Source organism: Aspergillus ibericus, assembly GCF_003184845.1.
Source record: "Aspergillus ibericus CBS 121593 unplaced genomic scaffold BO80scaffold_43, whole genome shotgun sequence".
NCBI classification, from domain to species: Eukaryota; Fungi; Ascomycota; class Eurotiomycetes; order Eurotiales; family Aspergillaceae; genus Aspergillus; species Aspergillus ibericus.
This window is the reverse complement of record NW_020292141.1, coordinates 131,165-153,331: the sequence shown is the minus strand read 5'-3', so window position 1 is coordinate 153,331 and position 22,167 is coordinate 131,165. Positions and strand designations below refer to the sequence as shown.

At 52.6% G+C, this 22,167-nt stretch overlaps 6 protein-coding genes across 6 annotated transcripts; 4 read left to right on the top strand and 2 right to left on the bottom strand.

Annotated features, from left to right (window-relative positions):
- The first annotated feature begins 1,877 nt into the window (after nt 1-1,877).
- BO80DRAFT_187166 (Rho family guanine nucleotide exchange factor CDC24) lies at nt 1,878-5,495 on the top strand. The gene is made up of 4 exons (XM_025714082.1): nt 1,878-3,110; nt 3,169-3,417; nt 3,509-3,695; nt 3,759-5,495. The coding sequence occupies exons 1-4, from the start codon at nt 2,136-2,138 to the stop codon at nt 5,120-5,122; spliced, it is 2,775 nt and encodes a 924-aa protein (XP_025571933.1). The 5' UTR covers nt 1,878-2,135; the 3' UTR covers nt 5,123-5,495.
- Nucleotides 5,496-6,864: 1,369 nt separating this feature from the next.
- On the top strand, nt 6,865-8,641 carry BO80DRAFT_363720 (PLP-dependent transferase; the record flags this gene model as incomplete). The annotated part of the gene is made up of 4 exons (XM_025716118.1): nt 6,865-6,985; nt 7,102-7,607; nt 7,682-7,967; nt 8,040-8,641. 4 exons carry the CDS (start codon nt 6,865-6,867, stop codon nt 8,639-8,641), a joined length of 1,515 nt encoding a protein of 504 aa, XP_025571932.1.
- A 170-nt stretch (nt 8,642-8,811) lies between these two features.
- On the top strand, nt 8,812-11,646 carry BO80DRAFT_363710 (sucrase/ferredoxin-like domain-containing protein; the record flags this gene model as incomplete). The annotated part of the gene is made up of 3 exons (XM_025716117.1): nt 8,812-10,101; nt 10,521-10,895; nt 10,951-11,646. 3 exons carry the CDS (start codon nt 8,812-8,814, stop codon nt 11,644-11,646), a joined length of 2,361 nt encoding a protein of 786 aa, XP_025571931.1.
- Nucleotides 11,647-12,450: 804 nt separating this feature from the next.
- Nucleotides 12,451-15,198, top strand: BO80DRAFT_504626 (GPI ethanolamine phosphate transferase 3; the record flags this gene model as incomplete). The annotated part of the gene is made up of 2 exons (XM_025724434.1): nt 12,451-12,500; nt 12,555-15,198. 2 exons carry the CDS (start codon nt 12,451-12,453, stop codon nt 15,196-15,198), a joined length of 2,694 nt encoding a protein of 897 aa, XP_025571930.1.
- Nucleotides 15,199-15,343: 145 nt separating this feature from the next.
- BO80DRAFT_467645 (uncharacterized protein) lies at nt 15,344-15,831 on the bottom strand (the record flags this gene model as incomplete). Its single annotated transcript, XM_025722875.1, has 3 exons — nt 15,505-15,831; nt 15,417-15,455; nt 15,344-15,370 (listed from the first exon to the last, which is right to left on the bottom strand). Exons 1-3 carry the CDS (start codon nt 15,661-15,663, stop codon nt 15,344-15,346), a joined length of 225 nt encoding a protein of 74 aa, XP_025571929.1. The 5' UTR covers nt 15,664-15,831.
- A 4,435-nt stretch (nt 15,832-20,266) lies between these two features.
- Nucleotides 20,267-21,283, bottom strand: BO80DRAFT_363566 (putative C2H2 finger domain protein; the record flags this gene model as incomplete). Its single annotated transcript, XM_025716108.1, has 4 exons — nt 20,267-20,780; nt 20,831-20,910; nt 20,960-21,151; nt 21,230-21,283. 4 exons carry the CDS (start codon nt 21,281-21,283, stop codon nt 20,267-20,269), a joined length of 840 nt encoding a protein of 279 aa, XP_025571928.1.
- Between the last annotated feature and the right edge of the window lie 884 nt (nt 21,284-22,167).

Below are 22,167 nucleotides of genomic sequence, written 5' to 3'. Positions count from 1 at the left end.
TAAGTTACGCGCCTGGCCGAGCTGTAAGGTACAATTACTCAGTGACTGCCTTCCCAGCCTGCCTACACAGAACCCTTTCCACTAGTTGATGTGTCCTGCAACCTGGGATTATCATCATACTAGGAATGCTCCGGCACTGTGATCCTCAATAAGCATAGCACTACCAGCTTCTCGGTGGCTCGGATCATTCCATCATCGTCATCCAGCCCTGAAACTGGCGGACATCCACTCCTGTCACTTCCCCGGCCAATGAAGGCGCCAGTCCCCAGGGGTCCGATGGGGTCACTCACTTATCGCGCCTGGTAAGGATGAACACTCACGGCGATGGTGGTACCTGGTATGTGCCTTGTGTCTGGGACAGGACTTCGTAGGTACTAGTATGCAGGTTATGCGCCCTAATTATAGATATACAAGGCGCATGCGTGTGCACCTAGACCATAAGAACCGTAGGAAAGGAATCAACATTTGGACGGACTCTTGCAGGAGTATCAAAAGTCACTGACGGGACTAGTCCAAATTTCAAACAGTTGGTGTGAGAGGAGTCTTCATGCAGCCGATGCCGCATCCAATCTGCTTCTTTCTTCTCTAATCCCTACCGGGGCCAACCCCAGCTTTTTTCAAACCCGCCTGGATGGGAATCATTGGGAATGAGATTTGAATGAATCAATTTGTGCTGCAGCAGACAATCATCATCTGGTAGGTATCTCCGTCAGTCCTGAAGATTCCAGATGCGACTTCTCTGATGATTATTTGTTGTTGTTATCGTTCTTCATTCCTTTCCGTTGCCCGTCTCTCCCAGATATTCATTACAATTATCCATTCCCCTCATTTCACATACTTCCGTCCTCTTTCCTCTTTCCTCTTTCCTTCATACTAAACTTCCATCCTTCGCTCTGGTATTTGGCCTCCTCTTCTTTCTCTTTCTCCCCCTCATCCCCCTCCCCTTTCTCCTCTTTCCCTCTCTCTTTCTCTCCCTCTGTTCTATCTGTCTGTCTTTCAATTTTCCCCTCTCTCCACCCACCCACCCACTCATCCACACCCCTTTTATCCCGCCCTGGTGTAAAGTAAGTAGTTGTCAATCCTTCTGACGCGCGCTACCACCCAGTCGGGCAACAGGACCACTGACTGGCCTGGACTCTCTCGCTGTCCCTCTCACCATCGTCTCCTGTCTCCTCTTTTACTCCATCTCTGTTGTCATCTGGTTGAGTAGCGTCTATCCTTTGGGTTCCTCACATTCTCCCTCCTTTCTTTCTTTCCCCTCCCCTCCTTTCCCCCCCTCCTCCCTCTCTCCCTCACTCTCTTTTTTGCCCCCTCTGCCGGGTTTATTTTCCACCTTCCCTCATATCATAATCTACCCGGTTCAGTTGAGTCGCCCACTCCTTCGGCGGTTCCGGCGGTACCGCTTCAGAGATTCCTCATCCCGTTCCCATCTGATCCCACCCTCAGCTGTCGTGTGGTTGAGGGGCAAATTCCGCCTCTTTGGAACCTGGCTGACTCTCTCCCTCTGGTTCCTGCTTACTACGTGCTTGCGCTTGCCTGGCTGCAGCGGCAAAACCCCCACACCCAGCTTTTTTATTTTTCTCGATTCATTCCATTTTCTTGGTCCTCGGTTTGCCATCAGTTGAGCAGGAAGGGCCCTGTCGCCAGCAAGGGCCGGAGATTTGCCCTGGTCAAGGTCATACTAATTTCTATTAAAAGCGCAGACCATCTGGATTAAAAAAAGAAAAGTCCACCCAAAAAAAACCACCACCCTCCTTCCCCTCCCAGTTGTCGCGCGGGCTCTTTGTCGACCAGGGTATTTATTCACTTATCGGCTTTCGACGATTCTCCGGCGAGGGTCGAGACACGGAACAACAAGTCGCGGTTTGACTCAGCTTTAGGGAGACTTAATAGTTAACGTACCACCATCTCCACTCTAAGGTTCCTTAGCTGCTCGCTTGTCCCATCCATCCCGCATCGGTCCACCGGCTCGCATCCAGTGACCCATGCTCGACTTGATCCTCGTGCAAGCACGCCTGTCACTTCCTTCCACTGTCTTCCTCCGTCCGTCTGCTGTGCAGATTTGAAGCCCGTCGCTCCCTCCCAGATTGTTGCCGGTGTCCACTCCGTACGGTCCGAGTCGGCCTCCCGTCGAGATGGCTGAGACCGTCATCATGAATGGCGGTCCTATCGCCGAGGACAACATCATCAACCGCCGCGGCGGCGAATCGATCTATCAGAGCTGTGTGAACCTCAAGAAGCGCCTGGCCGAAGTACCGAACTTCGAACCCCATATGCGAGAGATGGAAGAAGCGGATGTGGTTCAGGGGATCACCGACCCTGTGGCGTCGCTGTGGAATTGTCTCCGGACGGGGTATCCCTTGTTGACCATCTACAATGCCTCCGGCCCGGAAGAATACCTTGAGGTCGATACCACGAAAGTCGCAGAGGCCAAGCGCCCAAAGGCCGCCACCTTCAAATTCCTCCATGCGTCTCTGAAAGAGCTGGGTTTTCCTCAACAGGACTGCTTCCTCATCACGGATCTTTATGGCGAGAATACCACCGGTTTCACCAAAGTGATCAAGATGGTGAATCGTGTTCTAGACATCCTGGAGATGCAGGGACAGCTGAAGCGACCGTCGGATACCGGAGCAGGGGCCCCCGCGAAAGGTACCGTCAAGCTTACGAAGCGGGAGCATATCCTCAAGGAGTTGCTGGAAACGGAGCGCGACTACGTCCATCATCTGCAGAATCTACAAGCCCTCAAAAAGGAGCTAGAAGAGACGAGCGCTGTGAACGGTGATGCTAGCCATCAGATCTTCTTGAATCTCAACAATTTGCTCGATTCTGCCCAGCGGTTCTTGATCCGTATCGAACAACACTATGCGCTGCCTGAAGAGCGGCAAAACTGGGGCGAGTTGTTCATACAACATGAGGAAGCCTTTCGGCAATACGAACCTTTCATCGCCAATCAGATGCGCTGCGATGAGATCTGCCTAAGAGATTGGGATAAGATCCACGTCGCCCCGCGCTCTAAGGACTTGCTACAGATGGTGGCGCAACCTGCGACGTTGAATGGTTTCTTTGTCAAGCCTTTCCAGCGCTTGACAAAGTATCCACTGATGCTGGGGGTGAGCGCCATCCACGTGATTACTGATTCCTGTTCGCCGTCTTCTAACTGTCATGCAGGAGCTTCTCAAGCAAACCGAAGACCCAGACCTCCGGGCTGATATTCAACGGGCCATCGACGCCATCCAGTCTGTTCTCGACTCCGCAAACGATGCCATTGATAAAGAGCACCTGCAGACCGCAGTCAAGGACCTTGACGAACGGGTTGACGATTGGAAAGCTCTGAAGATAGAAGCGTTCGGCGACCTTCTCCGGTTTGGCACCTTTTCGGTAATCAAGGGTGACAACGGCAAGGACTCCGAAAGAGAGGTTTGTGCCCTTTCCCCTAAAAATATTGCCGAAAACAACCCCTCAAGGACTGCTTGCTGACTTGCTGCCCCCCTTGTTTGCACGCACACAGTATCATATATACCTATTCGAACGGATTCTTCTTTGCTGCAAAGATATTAATCCCAACAAACAGAAGTCCAAACTGAACCTAGGCAAAGATAAACCCGCTACCACGGCGAAAGGTAAAGCGCGGCTCCAACTTAAAGGCCGCATCTACATGGCAAATGTGACCGATGTCCTCTGTCTTCCCAAGCCAGGTACGAGAGTCCATCATCATCAATTACGGGGAGGCTGGTTCTAACAGAACCGTTCTATGACAGGTTCCTACCGGATTCAGATCTTTTGGAAGGGAGACCCGGGAGTTGTGGACAATTTCATTATCCGCTATCAGAACGAGGATAGTATGCGTAAATGGAGCAGGGACATTGAAGCACAGCGGGCGATCCAGGCAGAGCAGCGCAGTGCTCGCAACACCGGCACATCCGAGACCGAATTCACGTACATGCGATCCATGGCAAACATGCCGAATCCGTATCAACAGGAGTACGACGCCGAAGAACAGGCGGCGACACAAGAAGCAGCCTTCTTTTCGGAATTCCCAATGAGTCGCAATGCTTCAAGCACCAGCCTGAGAACGCGTTCGGCAACAGGAGGAAGCGGTAGCTCTGGACGTCCTCGCTTGCCTGTACCCGATCCGAATCTGTCACTGCACACGCATCTCTCCGGCGGCAGTATGTCGCCGGCCGAGAGAAATGCTCCCTCCTACTTCTCCCCTGTTGCCGAAACGCCATCTACGAGGTCCAGCTCCCAATCTACCGGGTATTCATATGGTCGTCAGATGACGCCCACGGCCAATTGGAATGAAGAAAACGCCCGTTATACAGCCCCAGCACTGTCCCGTGCGACATCGAGAGATGGGCCAAACTCGAACCCTTACTTCAGCGGGGCGCCTAATGGACGAAGTGCTCAGCGACCCTCTCTCCCTCCGATGTCAGGAGCCCAGGCGGCGAATGGCATGGCCCAGAGGATGCGTTCTGCCAGTAGTCCCGACATTCATAACCACAACCCGGAAATGCGTCGTTACATGGGTGCCCACACGATGCAGACCGTTGACAACGTGCCTGTTCCTCCCATTCCTGCTCATATCTCCAGCATGATGGCGCCGGTCAACCGAAGCCAGAACAACTCTCCCACCAATGGCAACCTTCCTATCCGCAACGCGAACCACCTTTCCAACTCCCAGCAACATTCGGACCCTCGGCATGCCCCGCCTACCCATTTCCATGAGCCTCAATATTCCGATTACCGCCCTAGCACATCGGCTACTGATCAACCAACGTCTCCCCTGAGCCACGAGCCCGACGAAGAGCCCCTCATGCCTACCCAGCTCAAGGTCAAAGTGAATTTCGACGATAACTACGTCACCCTGGTTATCGCCAGCAACATCATGTTTCGTTCCCTCATTGATCGCGTGGATGCCAAGCTAGCCCGATTCACCAACCGCTCGATTGCCAGCAAGTCGGTCAGATTACGCTACCGCGACGAAGATGGGGACTTCGTTACGATTGACAGTGACGAGGCCGTCCAACTGGCGTTCATGGAGTGGCGCGAGCAACAGCGTGACATGCTGGCTAGGGGTCAAGTAGGAGAGATTCAACTCTACTGCCAGGCGGTGGAGACTTAGATATGATAGAGCTGGAGCAATGGCATATGTTCCGGTATACAGTTACCTTCTGCTTATTCTTCCCTTTTGCCCCTTCATCTTTATTATCATTCCCCATTTCTTCGCTCTCCAACCATGAGCATTTGTTTACTCTCCACGTCCTATTTTTTTTTCTGTGAGTTGGAAGAGAAGAGGCATCTGACTCCACTAAGTCACCGGCGTTGTCTCCTGGTTCCACTCTACGACTCACATCCAACTGGATTGGCTTGAAACGGTCGGAGAGGCTATTGATTCTATTCGCATGGGTAAAGGGAGGGCAAAATCATCGGCCAGGTCGCTTTTTCTTGGTTGTCCCTTGCAAGGAGCCGGTTCCGTGGATATGCCTCGACCTGTTTGGTTTGGGGAAGAGGCTTCCACTGGGAAATGTTGATGACCCTATTTGATCTGATCTACCATGACTGCATGATGTATGTATACCGCCATTGGTTTTTTGCCACTCGAGACGAGTTGTATAGTGTTTCTGCATTTTCACTTTGGGATGGTTCTTGTCGCTGTACCTCGGCTGTTGCGCTTGCTTTGCTGGAAGTTTCATTTATTCTTTTTTTCTGCCGGACCCCGTGCTGGCCCTATCAATGATAGTTTTATGACATTAGATCAAGATGCAGGGTACAAACCCATCTAGAGCGTGAATAATGCCAGAGAAGAATGGGGAATTGATTGCTTAACAGCCCGGTGTTTGCCTGAGACTGAGACGGGCAGTACGTAGATGGATAGGTACCTGACGGCGCCATTCCACGGATCCATCGTAGCAAAGAGTGGAACTCGGGCCCTCCACGGGCACTCCAACAGGGGTATGAAAGGGGTCTGTCTGTCCTTCCCTCCGAGAGACTCGTCGCAGTCTGCGATGCCGTCCTTCCGATTGCATACCGTTGCTGGGATCGATAAGGGGGCGCCAACCACGACCGCTTGTTCTTTGCTGGTGGAGAGAGTGATAGATACTAACAGCCCAGGAAGGCCACCATCGGGGCGGATGATTTGATCATTGGACCCGGTGTCGGATCCCAGCCGAAGGTGTCCACTGAGCCGTCGATCGGGACTGAGCCACGGGAAAGGATGCGGTCTGGACGGCGGTTGGGTACGAGTTGGACTATCGACTCTGGCTTCGTATGCGGTGGCAGTGAGGCATTTTAGATGATTCGCGATCCAGGAGCGCCCGACTCCTAACCGGGCGGCATTTGCGGGATTATTCAATATGATTTGGTTCTAATTTTGTCAACCTGACTGGTGCCTGCGGGCGGAAAGGCTGAAACTAGTAGGTCATTATTTGTCGCAGATGACAGGAGAAAAGGAGAAGGATGATGTGGAGGAAGCTGAGTAGTCTGTCGGTCTGTCACCATCTGGATTCTGGAGGGGTTGAGGCGATCGATGATAGGGCGGTGGATCAGGACCAGTCCCGGATGGCTTAACCAGTAGCCACAGTTGGAGAACCAGATTCAAGTTGGAGGTGAAGCCGTAAAAAAAATCAAATCCAACTTGACCTCTCAGGCCGCCGTGTCTTTTTCGTCGTTCGTCCGGGTTGGTATTTAGTGAGTATTATTTCCCCTCTTCTTCCTCCCCGCTGGTCTCTCTGGTTCGGAGCGTATCTCTTGATTCTTATTCATCCTAGTCTATAGTTATCCTAGCAACTCCGATCGTTGGTTGCATACGTGCCTCCTGCCTAGTCCTTCCCCAGAAAACGCCCTCTGCCAAGCAAGCAGCCCAGAATGTCTTTCTCCGGCCGCCGCCTGAGCATCCTGCGCCCCTCCAACCGCCGCTTCTCGGTCGGAAAGGAGCTGTCAGAGAACGGTGCGTCGTCGATCGTCTTGGTTTTCCTCTATTATCTCCGTTTGCTTCCTCTGGGATCTCCCAGGCCTGGCAATGCTTTCCAGGACTGCAGCAAGGCTCGGGTCCCTGGCCGGGTAGCCGTGCATGAGGGGCAGAAATCTCCCGCAAATGACAAGGCAACGCAACTGACATCCCATGCCATGCAGAACTCAAGTCCGAAACTCACCGTCAGTTCCGAAGCGCCCACGAAGGTCACCGTCCCCATGCCGGCCTGGATGCCTCCCGAGCCTCCACGGGTGTCGTCTGGTGTACCGAGCGTGCCACCGAACACGGTTACGCAGAGGATCCCCACTCCTGGGCCAACCTGGGCCAGGGAGCACCTGAAGCCGACGATGAGATCGAGGGCAGTTTCCCCCGCCCTACCAGCATCCCCATCACCTCCGCTGCGCGTGAGTACGGTCCGACCGCTGGTATCAAGCCTCTGCGTGCTGCCGTCGCCCGTCTGTACAATGAGCACTACCGTCAGGGCAAGGAGAGCCAGTACACCTGGGAGAACGTCTGCATTGTCCCCGGTGGCCGTGCTGGGTTGATCCGTATCGCCGCTATTCTGGGCAACTCCTACTTGTCCTTCCCTATTCCCGACTACTCGGCCTACTCGGAGATGCTGTCGCTGTTCAAGAATGTGAGTGGAACGGCATCTGGAGCGATCACGGTTTCAATTCGTGTGCAGCTGGCTTACTTGTGCAATTCCTACAGATCGCTCCTATCCCCATTCCCCTCGCCCAAGACGACCACTACCACATCCACCCCGATAAGATCGCCGAGGAGATCGCTCGTGGAACGTCGGTGCTGCTGACCTCCAACCCTCGTAACCCGACCGGACACTTCGTTTCCAACCCCGAGCTTGCACAGATTCAGGACATCTGCAGAGATCGCGCCACCCTGATCCTGGACGAGTTCTACGGCGGTTACAACTACACCACTGACTGCGACGGAACGACCATTAGCGGTGCCACGAACGTGGAAGACGTCAACAAAGATGGTTCGCCATTTTACCCTCCCTAAACGAATGAGAATCTCCGCAGGTTGTGTCCTGCCATACTGACTCTAACAGATGTGCTTTTGATTGACGGTCTCACCAAGCGTTTCCGTCTGCCGGGCTGGCGTATTGCCTGGGTTGTTGGCCCCAAGGAGTTCGTCGATGCTCTCGGCTCTGCGGGTTCCTACCTGGACGGTGGTGCTAACGCGCCCTTCCAGGAAGCCGCTGTTCCCATGTTGGAGCCCTCTCTTGTGCGTGCGGAGATGAAGGCCCTGCAGGTGCACTTCCGTGAGAAGAGAGACTACGTTGTCGGACGTCTGCGGGAGATTGGCTTCCGCATCCAGGACGTGCCCCAGGCCACTTTCTACATCTGGCTCGACCTGACGGCTCTGGACCCTCCTCTTCCCAAGGAGGCCAACCTTTCCGACGGACTGAACTTTTTCAATGCCCTGCTGACCGAGAAGGTCATTGTGGTCCCTGGTATCTTCTTTGACCTGAACCCTGCTCACAGACGAGACCTGTTTGACAGCCCTTGCCACCACTTCGTTCGTCTGAGCTACGGACCGAAGATGGATGTGCTGAAGATGGGTCTGGACGGTATCGAGCGGGTCATCCGCCGGGCTCGGGCGCAGTTCGAGCCCAAGTGGGAGGATGAGGTGGCCATCCAGGACGACTAAACGAGTCGGTTCTGTGGCGTCCACATGCGTAGAGCAATAGAAGCATAGCATAGGCGTAGGGCGATAGATTCCTCCTACGTACCTTAATGGATAATCATCTGGACATGACTCGGATCCTCCGTATAGACAGTGGGTGCCCGTCGGAGCCCAGACAGTATCACGTGACTCGGATGTGCTCGAAATGCCGATCGACAGGAGGAGATCGCATCCCTTTTTCGCGCGGAGTCTCGACCAGCATTTGCTTGCGGGTGGGAGCAGCCAGAACTGTTGCTGCGCAATATGATGTGTCGGCGGTTATGGCCTTCAACGTTCATCGCGTCCTCCACCTGACCGTCTTCACCTTCTTCTCCGTCATTCTATTCCTCTGCATCGTCCTGACCCCTGCCGATGCGATCTACCAGTGCTACGTCACGCACCGCCTCACAAACGTCTTCATCATCACCGGCGGCTACGTCGTCACCTTCATCCTCGCGGCTTTGATCTACGCGACACGCATTTACACCAATCGGACCGTCCTCTCCGGCATTCCCAAGGCATGGATCCCTGTCGAGAAACAAGACGTCGGAAAGAGTGTGCGGCGACTGGTCAAAGAGGGGCTTGCGCATAGTGCCATTATTGCCTACCAGGCTCGGCCGCGGGACATCGCAACCGAAGGACATGCTTTTGCAGACTACGAATCGCTGTTGGTGGACCATGACAGCCCGCCCTGGGGTCAGGTCGAGCACCCTGGATGGTCGTCACCCGCGTGTCCTGACTTGCCCGACCTCCCGTATCGCACCGTGGTCCAGGAACTGCCCCATCTCATTGAGGCCAAAGCTGTCTCCCTAGCTCCTCCCGACCCGATCTTTACGGCCACTCGCCGTGCGCTCCACACGCCTTTTCCTGACACCGAAGAGTCCATCCCAGACACGCGGGTGGTGGAGGTGTTACGGCGTCCGATATCAATGGGATTGCGGGGGTATTTGCAGCACCTCACTGCGCTGAACGTGATTGATCCGCCGGAGATTGGGATGGAGTTTGTTGCTCTGTATGAGCGAGCTCGCTTCTCGGCGCGTGAGCTGTACGAGGCCGAATTTAGGACCTTGATGCACGTCTTTGCCGAGCTGTTGCGAAGTATGAAGGTTTTGGATCCCCACGTCTTGGATGAGGTGCGGGGTGGGAGCTCCCGTGCCGACAGTGAGTCCCTCATTGGGCCCTCGGACGAGGAGGGGGAGACAGATACGGTGGACTCCTATGAGGGAAGTGAAGCTATGTCCCGGGGTCGGAGCAACAGCCTGCGGCCTTCGAATGCGTCGACCTGGGATGGTCGTTCCGCCAAGCAGGGTCGCTGGTCGCCTGTGTGGTCGAGACGCCCCGAGCCGCAGCGAACATTGGTGCCCCCTCGGACGCCGTCGATGCGATCGCTTAGGCGAGTGCAATCGAACGTATCTGGTAGTTCTGGGGGAAGTGTGATTCGCTTGGTTGAAACCCGGAGTCCGTCGGATTTACCGTACGCGTTCAATGTTGGCGGCAGCGCCGACCAGAGACCTCAAACGTAGTACGAATGCCAAATAATGTCTAATGAAGGTGTAATTTCTGTCCCCGATGAGCAAGTGCACTATCATATACTATTATATACAGGGCGACTCCGATTGGCCTTAGTTGCGATATCCACCGGTGCCTGTGTCCCCATGAGGCCAACCCCCACCTTGGACTGCCGTGACGTAAGCCAATCGGAGCTCCGGCAGGAACCGAAGCCGCATCATGTCGGCGTGGCTTTCCGTCCTTGGCAAGGCGGCGATTGATAAGATCTGGCAGTCCTCAAAAGTCCGACGATTGCGCTGCCTGCTTCTCCCTCTTTTTGTTTTTTTCTCAGTTCTCAACATCCTTCACCATGCAGGCTTTTATCCAGCGCGGACGCTCTTTCTTTACCCCAACCCCATCGGCGACCCCCCAGGAGAGTCCCAAGGACAGCCCCAAACCCGACGATGTCGTCGAAGAGTTCAAGCAGGCCCCGTCGGCGGACACGCTTTTCCCTAAGGTTGACCCCTCCGTTGACGGAGAGGAATGCCTCCACGACTGTGCCTCGTGTACGGTGAAATACCCCGCCAAGTTCGATGTCGATCAGGAGGATAATATGTACGGGAATATCAACGGCTGGTCCACGCACGTGCTGGTTGCGACCGGTAAGACGGACTGGGTGAGGGACGTGGCCGATGAGGAGGGGAGCGTCATGGAGGCGATCGAGAAGGGGGGGCTAGTACCAAGCAACGGGGTCCGTCATTCAGCTATGCGATCCGGGTGCGTGAACTAACCAGGCTCGACCCTAGAAATTAAAACTGTCGGCCTCCAACATGCCCGTTCCCGACGAGTACCATTACCACGAGTCCGGAAAGCAGCCAACGACCGTGCTGGTCCTCCCCAGTTTTACCATCGTTGATCATGTTACGCCGGCTTTGGCGCCCGATCTGATCAAATATTTTGTTAACCGCTCGCCCACGACCACCACGCCACTGGGAGTGGTCGAGTCGACGGAAACCGAGAACGATGAACAACCACCATCGAGCGAAGACATCCAGTCGCTCACCACCCTTCAATCCCGCCCTTGCCCTCACTCCGCCATCATTCTTCTCTGCTCGCACCGCACCCGAGACGCGCGCTGCGGTCAGTCCGCGCCTTTACTCCGCAAGGAATTCGAGCGACACCTGCGTCATCTCGGACTGTACCGGGACCTGGATGATGAACGGCCGGGCGGAGTCGGAATCTACTTTATCAATCACGTCGGAGGTCACAAGTATGCGGCGAATGTGATCGTCTACCGACGCCGGGACTTTGACTGGCACAAGACCGCAGAAGAGGCCGAGACCAGGGAGGAGGGCGCGGCGCAGGGTATCTGGCTTGCACGGGTAAGGCCGCAAGACTGCGAGAACATCATCCGGTACACAGTCTTGCAGGGCAAGGTGGTGAAGCCAGGAGAGCAGCTTCGAGGTGGCTTTGATCGAGCCACGGGGTTGACTAGCTGGTAGTCTCTCTCCCGCTCAAGGTATGCTGCAATCAGTCAATTCCATGTAGTGATCAGAACATGATATATATACGACAACCAACCAAGCATGAAACATATAAAGCACCATCTGCAGCTCACCACTTCCCTCTCCCCCCCCCACACTTATCACCTTCCCTAACCAGCCATATCCCCGGCACCATGAAGCCGATAAGCATAACCCCGATCCGTGGAATCGGCACACATAGACATCATAGCTTCCCAAGGAGTGCCAAAGTCAAGCGCTCGAAACATGAATTACCGACCCAGTAAACAACTCCCCTCCAAACCATCAAAACTGACGTCGATTACGATCTGTCCCGTACCATCTTCACCGCCCAACCAGAACCAGCCTCGCCAAACATTCCCTCTTCGGGCTAAGATTGGCCCGTCCAGGACGAATACGAGCACAGCTGATCAGCGGCTGTATCCTGTCTGCTTGGCGGGGTAGACGGTACTTCTGGTACCGATCGCGCTTAGAAGGTCTGGTACGGAAATACGCGTCTATTCTGGTATCGGGTACAGGACGGGTACTTGGTTGGTATTGGGTACGGGTATGTATGGGACGGATGTATACAAAGCCCCTTTGAGAGGGAATAACAGCTGGGGGTGGTTGTTGCACTGATGAAAGTCTGTGTGACGTGTGGAGTGTCCCTGATGTGAATGGGGCGGCCTGGAGCCTGGCTGGATGGTTAGAATATCCATGGTTAAGTGAGGATATTCAGGATCGGGTGTGGCCAGAGGCCATCAGTGAAGTTATCACGGGTTGTTCCATGTTTGCGAGCAGACAATGGCACCGTCCAGCAGATGGAGTATCCGGCTCTTCTTTCTCTGGATCCTGTAGGCCTGAGCCCCTGACTCTAATGATCCTGCCGGAGCTGACTACCGGTCCAGCCTCATCCATACAGCAGGTCTATACCTCTTCACGAAAGGGTTTCTTCTCTCTCGACAGATCCTCGACTCGAAAAGCCATTGCTCTGATCCCCCAGTGAATCTCTCGAGAATCACCACACCCACTTCAGATACCTCAAACACCACCTGCTGGACGCAGCCCATCTTCTCCAAAGCCATCATCCTCCTCATCGACGCCCTCCGCCACGACTTCACCACCCCACAACCTACCTCCCCCAAACCATACCACAACGCCCTCACCGTCCTCCACGAAACCGCTTCTCAAAACCCCCACAATGCCCTCCTCCTCCCCTTCATCGCCGATCCCCCCACCACCACCCTCCAACGCCTGAAAGCCCTCACAACCGGCACCCTCCCGACATTCATCGAAGCGGGATCCAACTTTGCCGGCTCCGCTATCACAGAAGACAATCTCATCACGCAGCTCCGCGACGCAGGGAAACACCTCGTACATCTGGGCGATGATACATGGGGCAAGCTTTTCCCAGAGCACTTCGATCCTCGTCTCTCCCGTCCCTATGACTCGTTTCTAGTCGAGGATCTACATACCGTCGACGATAGGATCTACGAACACCTTCTTCCTCTCGTCCGCGACAAGGCTGAAACATGGGACGTTGTTATCGCTCATTTCCTCGGTGTTGACCACGTCGGGCATCGATTCGGACCAGCGCATCATGAGATGCAGGGGAAGTTGTACCAGATGGACCGTATCGTGCGAGAGGTCATGCGGGAGGTTGATGATGAGACCGTGTTGGTGGTGATGGGGGATCATGGGATGGATGAGAATGGGAATCATGGGGGTGAGACGAGAGATGAGGTTCGGGCTGCGTTGTGGTTGTATACCACGCGGGAGGTGTGGGGGGTTGTTGGTTCGGGTGGTGGGCTGGTCCCCGTCACTGGGCTGGTTGAGAGGGATACGCCGCAGGTGGATGTCGTGGCGACGTTGGCGCTGTTGTTGGGAGTGCCGATTCCGTTTAATAATTTGGGACGGCCGATTGAGGAGGTGTTTGTGGGGGTGGAGGGGAGGGATTGGGGACGGTTGGTGGAGGTGAGTGCTTTGGCTGCGGCGCAAGTGCAGAGGTTTGCGGGGGAGTATGAGAATCGTGGAGGGGAGGGGTTGGGCTTGGAGGGGGAGGTCTGGGAGGAGGTGGAGGTGGATTGGGAGGATGAGGTGGCGTTGAGAGAACTATATGAGAAGATGAGGGGGTATCAGAGCAGAATGCTGGAGGGGTATAGGCGGGTTTGGGCTCAGTTTGATCTGCTGAGCATGGTCGAGGGAGTGATGGTTCTGCTGCTAGGGGTTGGTGTGCTGCTGTGCTTCCAAGTCGATGCTGGTCGTGCTTGGAGACTGGGGATATCTGGAGTGGTGGTTGGGATCGTGACGGGGGTGGTGGCCGGGGTTGGTCATGTTGCTTTGGCTGACTCTGTGAGGGCTACCATGGAGGGAGTGATTCTGGGTGCTGCTGTGGGCAGTGCTGTGCCATACATCTGGCGGATTGGTTTTGGAGGGTGCTCGCAGCTGAAGGTTTGGGACTGGCAGGCAGTGATGTTCACCCTGCTTCTATCCATCGGGTTTGCCTCGAATTCCTACACCGTGTGGGAAGACCGCGTGGTTCTGGTCTTTCTGTCAACCTTTGGGATATGCACGCTTGGTGAATCACAAAGGCAATATGCAACGGGCATTCGCGGAGCTCATTCTTTGCTGTTTATGTTGCTGAACCGAGTCGCCTCGCTCAGTCAAGCTTGTCGAGAAGAGCAACTGCCGTTTTGCAGCACTTCGTTCTATCGCCTAGAGAACAATGCAGTATGGAGACTGTCGATCCCGGTCATCATTCTCATGGCCGTTCTATACACCACCAGGACGGCTCTTGAGGATCTTGAGGTCAGGAACGTGTTCTGGTTTAAGGTCTGCATGCCTGTTGCGCTGCTGTGCAATGCTGCGTTTTGGAGTCTGGAGACTGCACATGAACAAGGCTGGCTGGGAGGCATCCTTGCCGAAGACACCTCCAAAGTCGTGCGCATGACTGTGGCTCGGACGGTGCTGGTCATTGTCCTCGTCGGGCTGGGAGCTGCCTTTACATCCACATCCGGACAGAGGCTTATGGAAAGACGACTCATCTTCACCACGGCAGTGCTGCTTGTGAGCATCCTCGCAGGTAACCCAACAGGTGGGCTCTCCTTGACGATTCTGTACTGCCAACTCATCAGCCTCCGTCACCTCGTCTGCAACAGCTCCATCAAACCCACCATCGCCGCCCTCCTTGGCACGTTACACTTCTTTAGCACCGGTCACAACGCCACCTTTTCGAGCATCCAGTGGAAAACAGCCTACATCCCGTTCCGCGATCCGCAATATCCATTGTCGCCACTGCTGGTGATCATCAACACTTTCGCCGCGCCAATCGTGGCCGCATGCGCCGTGCCTCTATATTCGCAGGACCAAAGCCAAGCCCGCTTACTAGCAGCGCACAGTACCGTGTACACCGTCTGGGCCGTCTCTACAGCAGCATGGGCGTGTATCCTCCGCCGTCATCTGATGCTCTTTGCGATATTCTGTCCGAGATTCCTTATGGCCGGCGGTCTAATGGTGATTGTGGATGTTCTTGCACTGCTGAGCTCTTACTGACTACGGTTGCTTACTACGAGGATAGAAGTGATACGAAAGCAAGCTCTATTGATTAATGAGAGACAATAGTTTGCGTTGACGTCAACAGAACGAGCACTCAATCACACCTCAACGGTCTGACGACCATTAAACCTGCCGGGGCACGTCACTGGCAATAGTGAACATAGCAAGCCTACAAATCGTCAGTTGAGTGCCAACAGGAAAAGGACTCCACCTACCCGGTAGCACTTGTTACCGCCATGGTGACGGTTGCAATTCTACATCATTAGTCAACCTCGCAACCAACCTGTCACTGGAGGAACATACATCAAGGCACTGTCTGTATCCCTTACGACAGGCCTGCACATCAACAGGAGCGGGCTCCTCATCGGCCACAGCAATATCGGCGTCGTTGTCTGCCTCGGCAGCAGGAGCTGCGATGGCCAGGGAGGCGAATAAGAGGACGAGGGGGATAGTGAAGCGCATTTTGCTGGTGTTCGATTGCTCTGGATGGTGATGGTGGTGGTGATGGTATGATCGATCAGAGATGAGCAGATGGCTCTATTTATGCACAGAATCTGCCATGCTGTTGTTGTTCAGATACATTCCGATGTGATACGAAACCTACTTCTGTTGAGCAGATGGCAGGTGAGCACCAAGAACCCTGGATGAAGCCGTTATATGGAAAGACTGTGATGATGGGCGTTTCTTGTGAGAGGTGTTGATAGAGTATGGTCAGCTTACATCTCCTGATCGATTTCATGAGTTGATATCTGCAGACACCACGATATCAACACCATATCAACACATTAAGACCAGCACCAGACATAGACACGTACAGTGTACATGCAGCAGTACATCTACACACATACGAGACACCGATACATCGACTAAACATGGGTATATAGATAACCTTATCTATCACCCAGACTCGGAGAATATCAGAAGCCCAGGTGACACAGCCAGGTACTGAATACGACCTTGTGGTCATGAGGGGAGGGATCCATGGCGTGGTAGGAGTTGTGGAACGTAATTCTAACCGATATCCGATTGCTACTCGGTACAGTGGAGAATAATGTCCATCGCTTGCTGTGATATATCATCCATCAGAGTGATGGAATATTTTGACTTGTCAGCACACTGACAGACAGATACACACATGCAAAGGATTGAATTGGCCAAGGATCAGGGACAAATCTAATACATTTAAATGTTTCACCCATGTTACCATCTCCTGAGCCTTTACTCAGAGTCATAGATATATCCCTAACTAGGTAAGTAAGCAGCCTTCCTCCTACCCAGTACCCCTAAACCAACACCATATGAAACAAAGAACAAATGACTCAACACTACCCCTGACAGACAGACCAGCCATGAAACCCCAACATAAACACAAACACAAAACCAGCATATCATCCTACCATAGCACGCCTGACTCGTACTGAATCCTGTGAATAACTATATCACTCTTTACTATACCTCGCTTATTTACATGCTTACCTACCTACCTGCCATTCTTACCGCTGTACTCGGGACGCGGAGTACTTTACCAAAATAGGTATGCACCTCGTAGAATCCACCACCACCACCACCACCATCATCCATTCATGCCTTTCCAAATCTCCAAGCACAGCCACGCTTATAATATACAAGCCAATAAGCACCATGTGACAGATGATCTAGAGTTATCTGATGTATGGTACTAGTGCTTTTGTCATCATCTATAATTATACCTTGGTATGATAATATAGGATGGGATGGAATATTTTACTACATGATAAGTGTGAAATACCTCACTTCACTCTAGCTTGGCCTTATAACCTAGATAACTATACGGAATATGGGATATGGGATGGGCTACGTGGAAGTAATCTATATCCTTGTAGATAGATTCATCCGTGTAGTCAATCTGATAGATGATTGGATAAGAAAAGGAAGAAGAGGGGGGTAAGGCAAACAAGACCCAAAGTTGGGATTATGTGTCTTACTTTTGGAGTCTACTCCGTACGGAGTACTGTGGTAGGATTCACGAGTGCATGGGGGGTACTTTTGCCGATGTCGAGCGGGTAGTCTGGTCTGGGGTACTGAGTACTATGTACTGATCGATTGTGCTATGTTACGGATAGGAGCTATTTCATATGTGCATATGTATGGGTATTGCTGTATACATCTGTTTTATGTGTGTGCATAATCCTGCCATTTAATCTTTTGTACTTAGGTTACTTCGTAAGATGTTACTATGAATATTCCATATCAACACCATACTATATCTAAGCGACCCTCCGGAGTATACACACCATATCATAATCTACCCAACTAAGCAACCATGTTTGCTATTGCTTTTTGCCATTCAATTCGGTCTACGGAGTAGATAACCTAGTATGTCCATATATCCACGGTAGAGAGAGGATGGTGCCACCACCTCACACGACACACATAAGCAATCAAGCCACCACCACCACCACCACCATCCCAGAACCCGACAATTGCCCGCGTTGGGTGATGCTTGCTTGATTGATTGATTGCTAGTGACAGATGCAGGGATGTCACACATCCTACGTACTTATATTTCTACGTAGTATGTTTGATATTCTTCTTTTATTAATATATGTTTCTGCTGTGTATGTACACTATATGTATTCCCTTTCTGTATCTTGTACGATATACACACGTAATGATACCGTAAGTAATATAGGTATGATTTTGTATCGCCAAGGTATCGTATTCTGTATCACGTCTGCAGATATCCCGAACCTAGGTCAGGTCTAGAGTATCGATGGAAGCGAACATAGTCTAGCCTCGTCTGTCCTCTAGTAGATCTTACGCTACGGGGTACTGGATTGAAGTAAGCGACGATCGAATTGTCGATGTTAGCGACCTACTTATGTTCTAGGGGACTAGACATCGGAGTACTTCTATTCCGTTGTAAGCAGTGATTAGTGGAGTTACATAGTAGGTATACATTGAGCGTAATGTCATCCTTTCAGAATCTATTAAGCACATCAATAGGAGTAATGAGTACTTGATGGTTCAGTGTAATCTACTATCGTTGGATTACTCTACGTACACAGTGTGTATCTCATCTATCTAAACTCTAGTGATTCCTATCCTATGCACTATATGACATCTACCTCCCGAGTAGTGAAGGCAACCCCGCATCTTCCCCACAGCCCTGTTTCTAGACTCTCGGCCATACTTCCCAACACGAGATTCATCATTTCCGCCAAGTGACACCACACAGGCGCGCCAGTGGACTAACTAAATGAGTGACAGGGCTGGGAGATAACTGACACTGACACTTCCCGTCTCGTCGATCCATCCCCATCCATGTCAGACGGTCGGGTGCCTCGTCCGCGTAGCCTTGTTCCTAGATAACATCCCAGCTACATACATAGTACTATTGTGGGTGGGTGCTGGGTGGTGGTTACTCCACTCGTGATATTTAGTTATCCACACTTTCAATTCACTTGATCCAATCCAATCCCTAGAGGTAGGAAAAATTTACTCATTCAGACAGACAGATAGATAGACACTCTCAAAGTCTCTGACGCGCCGCGCCGTCTTGAACTAACCACCCACTAACAAAGTAACCACTAACATAGCATCGCATCCATCGACCAGGATCATTAGCTCTCTCCCTAGCCCCCTTCATCGGTCATCCATTCATCTACCAATCTCCCTAGTCTCTACCTATCTATTTAGTATCTACCCTTACAAACCCGGCCCGCCCCATCCCCATCTCCATTCCCATTCCCATTCCTATCCCCATCGACTCCACAATTACACTACCCACCCACTCACATCATCCACTACCATACCTCCTACACAGTACTAGTCCCCCTTCCCCCCCCCCCCCCCCCCCCTAATACAACTAGTCACTACACCTAATGTAGTAACTAAGTAGTAGCCTTCTAGATGATTGTCCCGGATACTTTTTCCCCATCAACATGATTGATTGAGGGTATTTCTCCTCGGGTCAGAGACGTCCGGCTGGGTTTGCCCGCCTTTTCACTCTTCTTCCCTTCCTCTGTTCCGATCGGGATTGATATTATTTCCATTTCTATTTCTATTTCTATTTCTATTTCTATTTCTATTTCTATTTTTGTTCTTGTGTTTGGTTCTGGTTTGGTGATCAGTAGATTGGATTGGATTGGCTAGGCTTGAATTGGATTCTGGGTTGTGGCTTGCAGGGTGGTAATAGGTAGGTTGGTTGGTGATAGTGGCGCTTATGATATATTATACTATACTATACTATACTATACATAGTTTGGTTAGCTCGGGCGGTAGTTAACTATATATGGGTATAAAATATGTAGGTACTATGTAGGTAAATGCAGTTGAGTTAACAAGGCAGATAGATTTCAGGACTCACTCGGAGCCTCATATACTACTACGATGTATCTACGGAGCCAGTTGGATCGATGGGTCTGGGTCTGGGTCTGGTCTGAATCGATCAGTAGATGGAGGTCTCAGATAAACTTCAAAGGTATACACTAACTGGTGCCTCGCGCCAGCCCCAGTGGAGCCCTCCCCAACCGTTTCAGCCGTCGATCCTTTGGCTGACGTTGGTCGGTCACCGGAGACAGCTCCTGACAGGCTGCATCTCGCGACAATGACCCGAGTCATCTGAGCCAAGCGCCGACTCGGTCGACAGGATCGGGGTCAGCACGGATTGTTGTCCCGGTCGGGTGCGGATCGACCCTACATCGCGTGCTATGCATCACAGGGAGGGGGGTAGGCATTATTAAAGCTTCGGAAATAAGTACATTCATCCAGGATCCCGATACGGGGCGGCGGTGCTGCTCCAAGCGGAGGCTATGCGCATAAACATCACAGATTGCATCATTGCCAAGGTATCAAAATACGATCATCGCCTCTTTGCAGCCTTTGACAGGGATCAACTTGACCAAATCAGTCCGCAGAGATTGAAAGAGTAGAGAAAGAAAAGAAATGTCAGGAGAAACATCTGACCAATTAGGACTCGTAAATGACAGTCATGATAGGGCATCACACAAAATACACACGCATGGTAACTCCTAGTCTGAAACAATCGCTGTCGAATCATGCGGAAACATCGTCGTCGGCTCCCTTAGCCCACCCCGAGGAACCCCCAGTCCGTTCCCTCGGGCTGGTTCAGGATTCGCGCCGGTGGCTTGTAGTCACTCTGAGGGTGAGTGACAAGAATCGGGCCCCCCTCCGCCGTCGGAAGGTTGTGATAGGGCTGCGGAAACTCCGGCGGTAAGTATCCCTGCCGGCCGGGATCATACCGCTGCTGCTGCACCAGCTGCAGGTAGTGTTGCTGAGCACGCTGTACGTCGACCGGGGATGTGACCGGGATGTGTTGGGTTACAATCGGAGGCGGGTCTTGCATAGGCACTTGCGTTATGTGCAGGCTCTGGTGAGGATAAAACTCATGAGTTGGTGTCGGGGTATGTGGATAGTAGGGCTGCTGGGCAAGAAGGTACTGTTCATTCGGAACGGGAACGGCGACTTGCCCTTGATACGAGTGTTCCGAAACCGCATCTTCCGAGGGCAGTCGAGTCATGGATCCCGGGGGGTGGGAGCGGTGTTGGTGTTTGGTCAACGTGGTTTTGCGGCAAAAGCTTTAGATAGGTTAGAAGGTCACCCGCACCCGGACCGGGCCAATCCTTACGCTCGTTCACACGCTGGCTCGTGACAGATATAGGGCCGCTTGCCCGTGTGGATCCTCCGATGACGGGCGAGACTCGACGACTGCCGTGGTCAGCATTGATAAGATACGGGGACGCGAGGTGGAGCCTACATCGGAAAAGGCCTTGTGGCAGCCTCGGTGGTCACAGACATGAGGCTTCTCTCCCGTGTGTGTCCGCGAATGCACGGTCAATGCACTCCGCTGGATGAAGCTTTTATTGCAATCCTTGACGGTGCAATGATACGGTCGCTCATTGGTGTGTATCCGGTAGTGCCTGCACAGGTCTGATTTGCGGTTGAAGGACTGTCACCGTCAGAATCTATAGTCTGACCGATCAAGTAACCGTGAGAGTAAACGAAGGGAACCCATAAAGCAGCTTACCTTGTTGCAATGCTCCCAAGTGCAATTAAAATCGCGTCCACCGCCAGGCGCCATGGCTACGGAATGGAGAACAAAAACGAAAGCTATTGGAGGTGAGCCGCAAGAAAGTATAGCGGGGAGTGGCCCGACTGGTGATGGTAGTCTAAGAAGCAAAAGCTAGAGAAACAATAAAAACAAAACAGAATCAAAAGAAAAGGAGAAAAAGAAAGACAACTTCAGAACAGAAAGCAAGAAGAACAGATGTAGAGAGAACGGGCAAACAATATGAAGAGGGTACAGCGACGGCAATGGGAACCACGGCTCGGAATATGGCAGCAGTTTGCGGAGCGAAAATAGGGGAGAGGGAGGGAGGGGAAAGAAATCGAGGGAGGGAGGTCTGGACAAGTGGAGGGAACAGGAATGTCACTGCAAATTAAGTCCGACGGCATGCAGCCTCGACAGTAATCAATGGAAGGTCTGGACAGGCAGGTCGATTGGCAGCCAAGTCGCAGGCCGAATGATGGATCAAATCAAATGGAAAATGGGGTGAGGCTGGCCTGGGGGAGGAGTCCAGAATAGCCGACAGGGAGATAGTCCAGACAACGTACCTAATGCTAGTAAGAAAAAGCAGCGCGAAATAATATGTTCCCCCGATAATAATAATAATAATAATGGTGGTCGTAAGAAGTGGGCGCGACGCCGAAGAATCGATCGCGACAACGATGCGATACTATCTTCAGATGTAGTTCAACAACGCTGCTGCTCGGCCCGGGCGAGGTTGCAACTCTGTGATACAGCCACTTTTTGACGGCGGGTCTTGGGTGGTTCTCCCCAGGTACCCCCAGAACCAGTCAAGGGGGAGGGAGTAGTGGGTAGATCGGGGGGAACAAGTGGGTGAGCGGATGGATGAGTGGATGGGTGAAAAGAAATCAGAGAAAAGACCGATAGATAGATGGGGG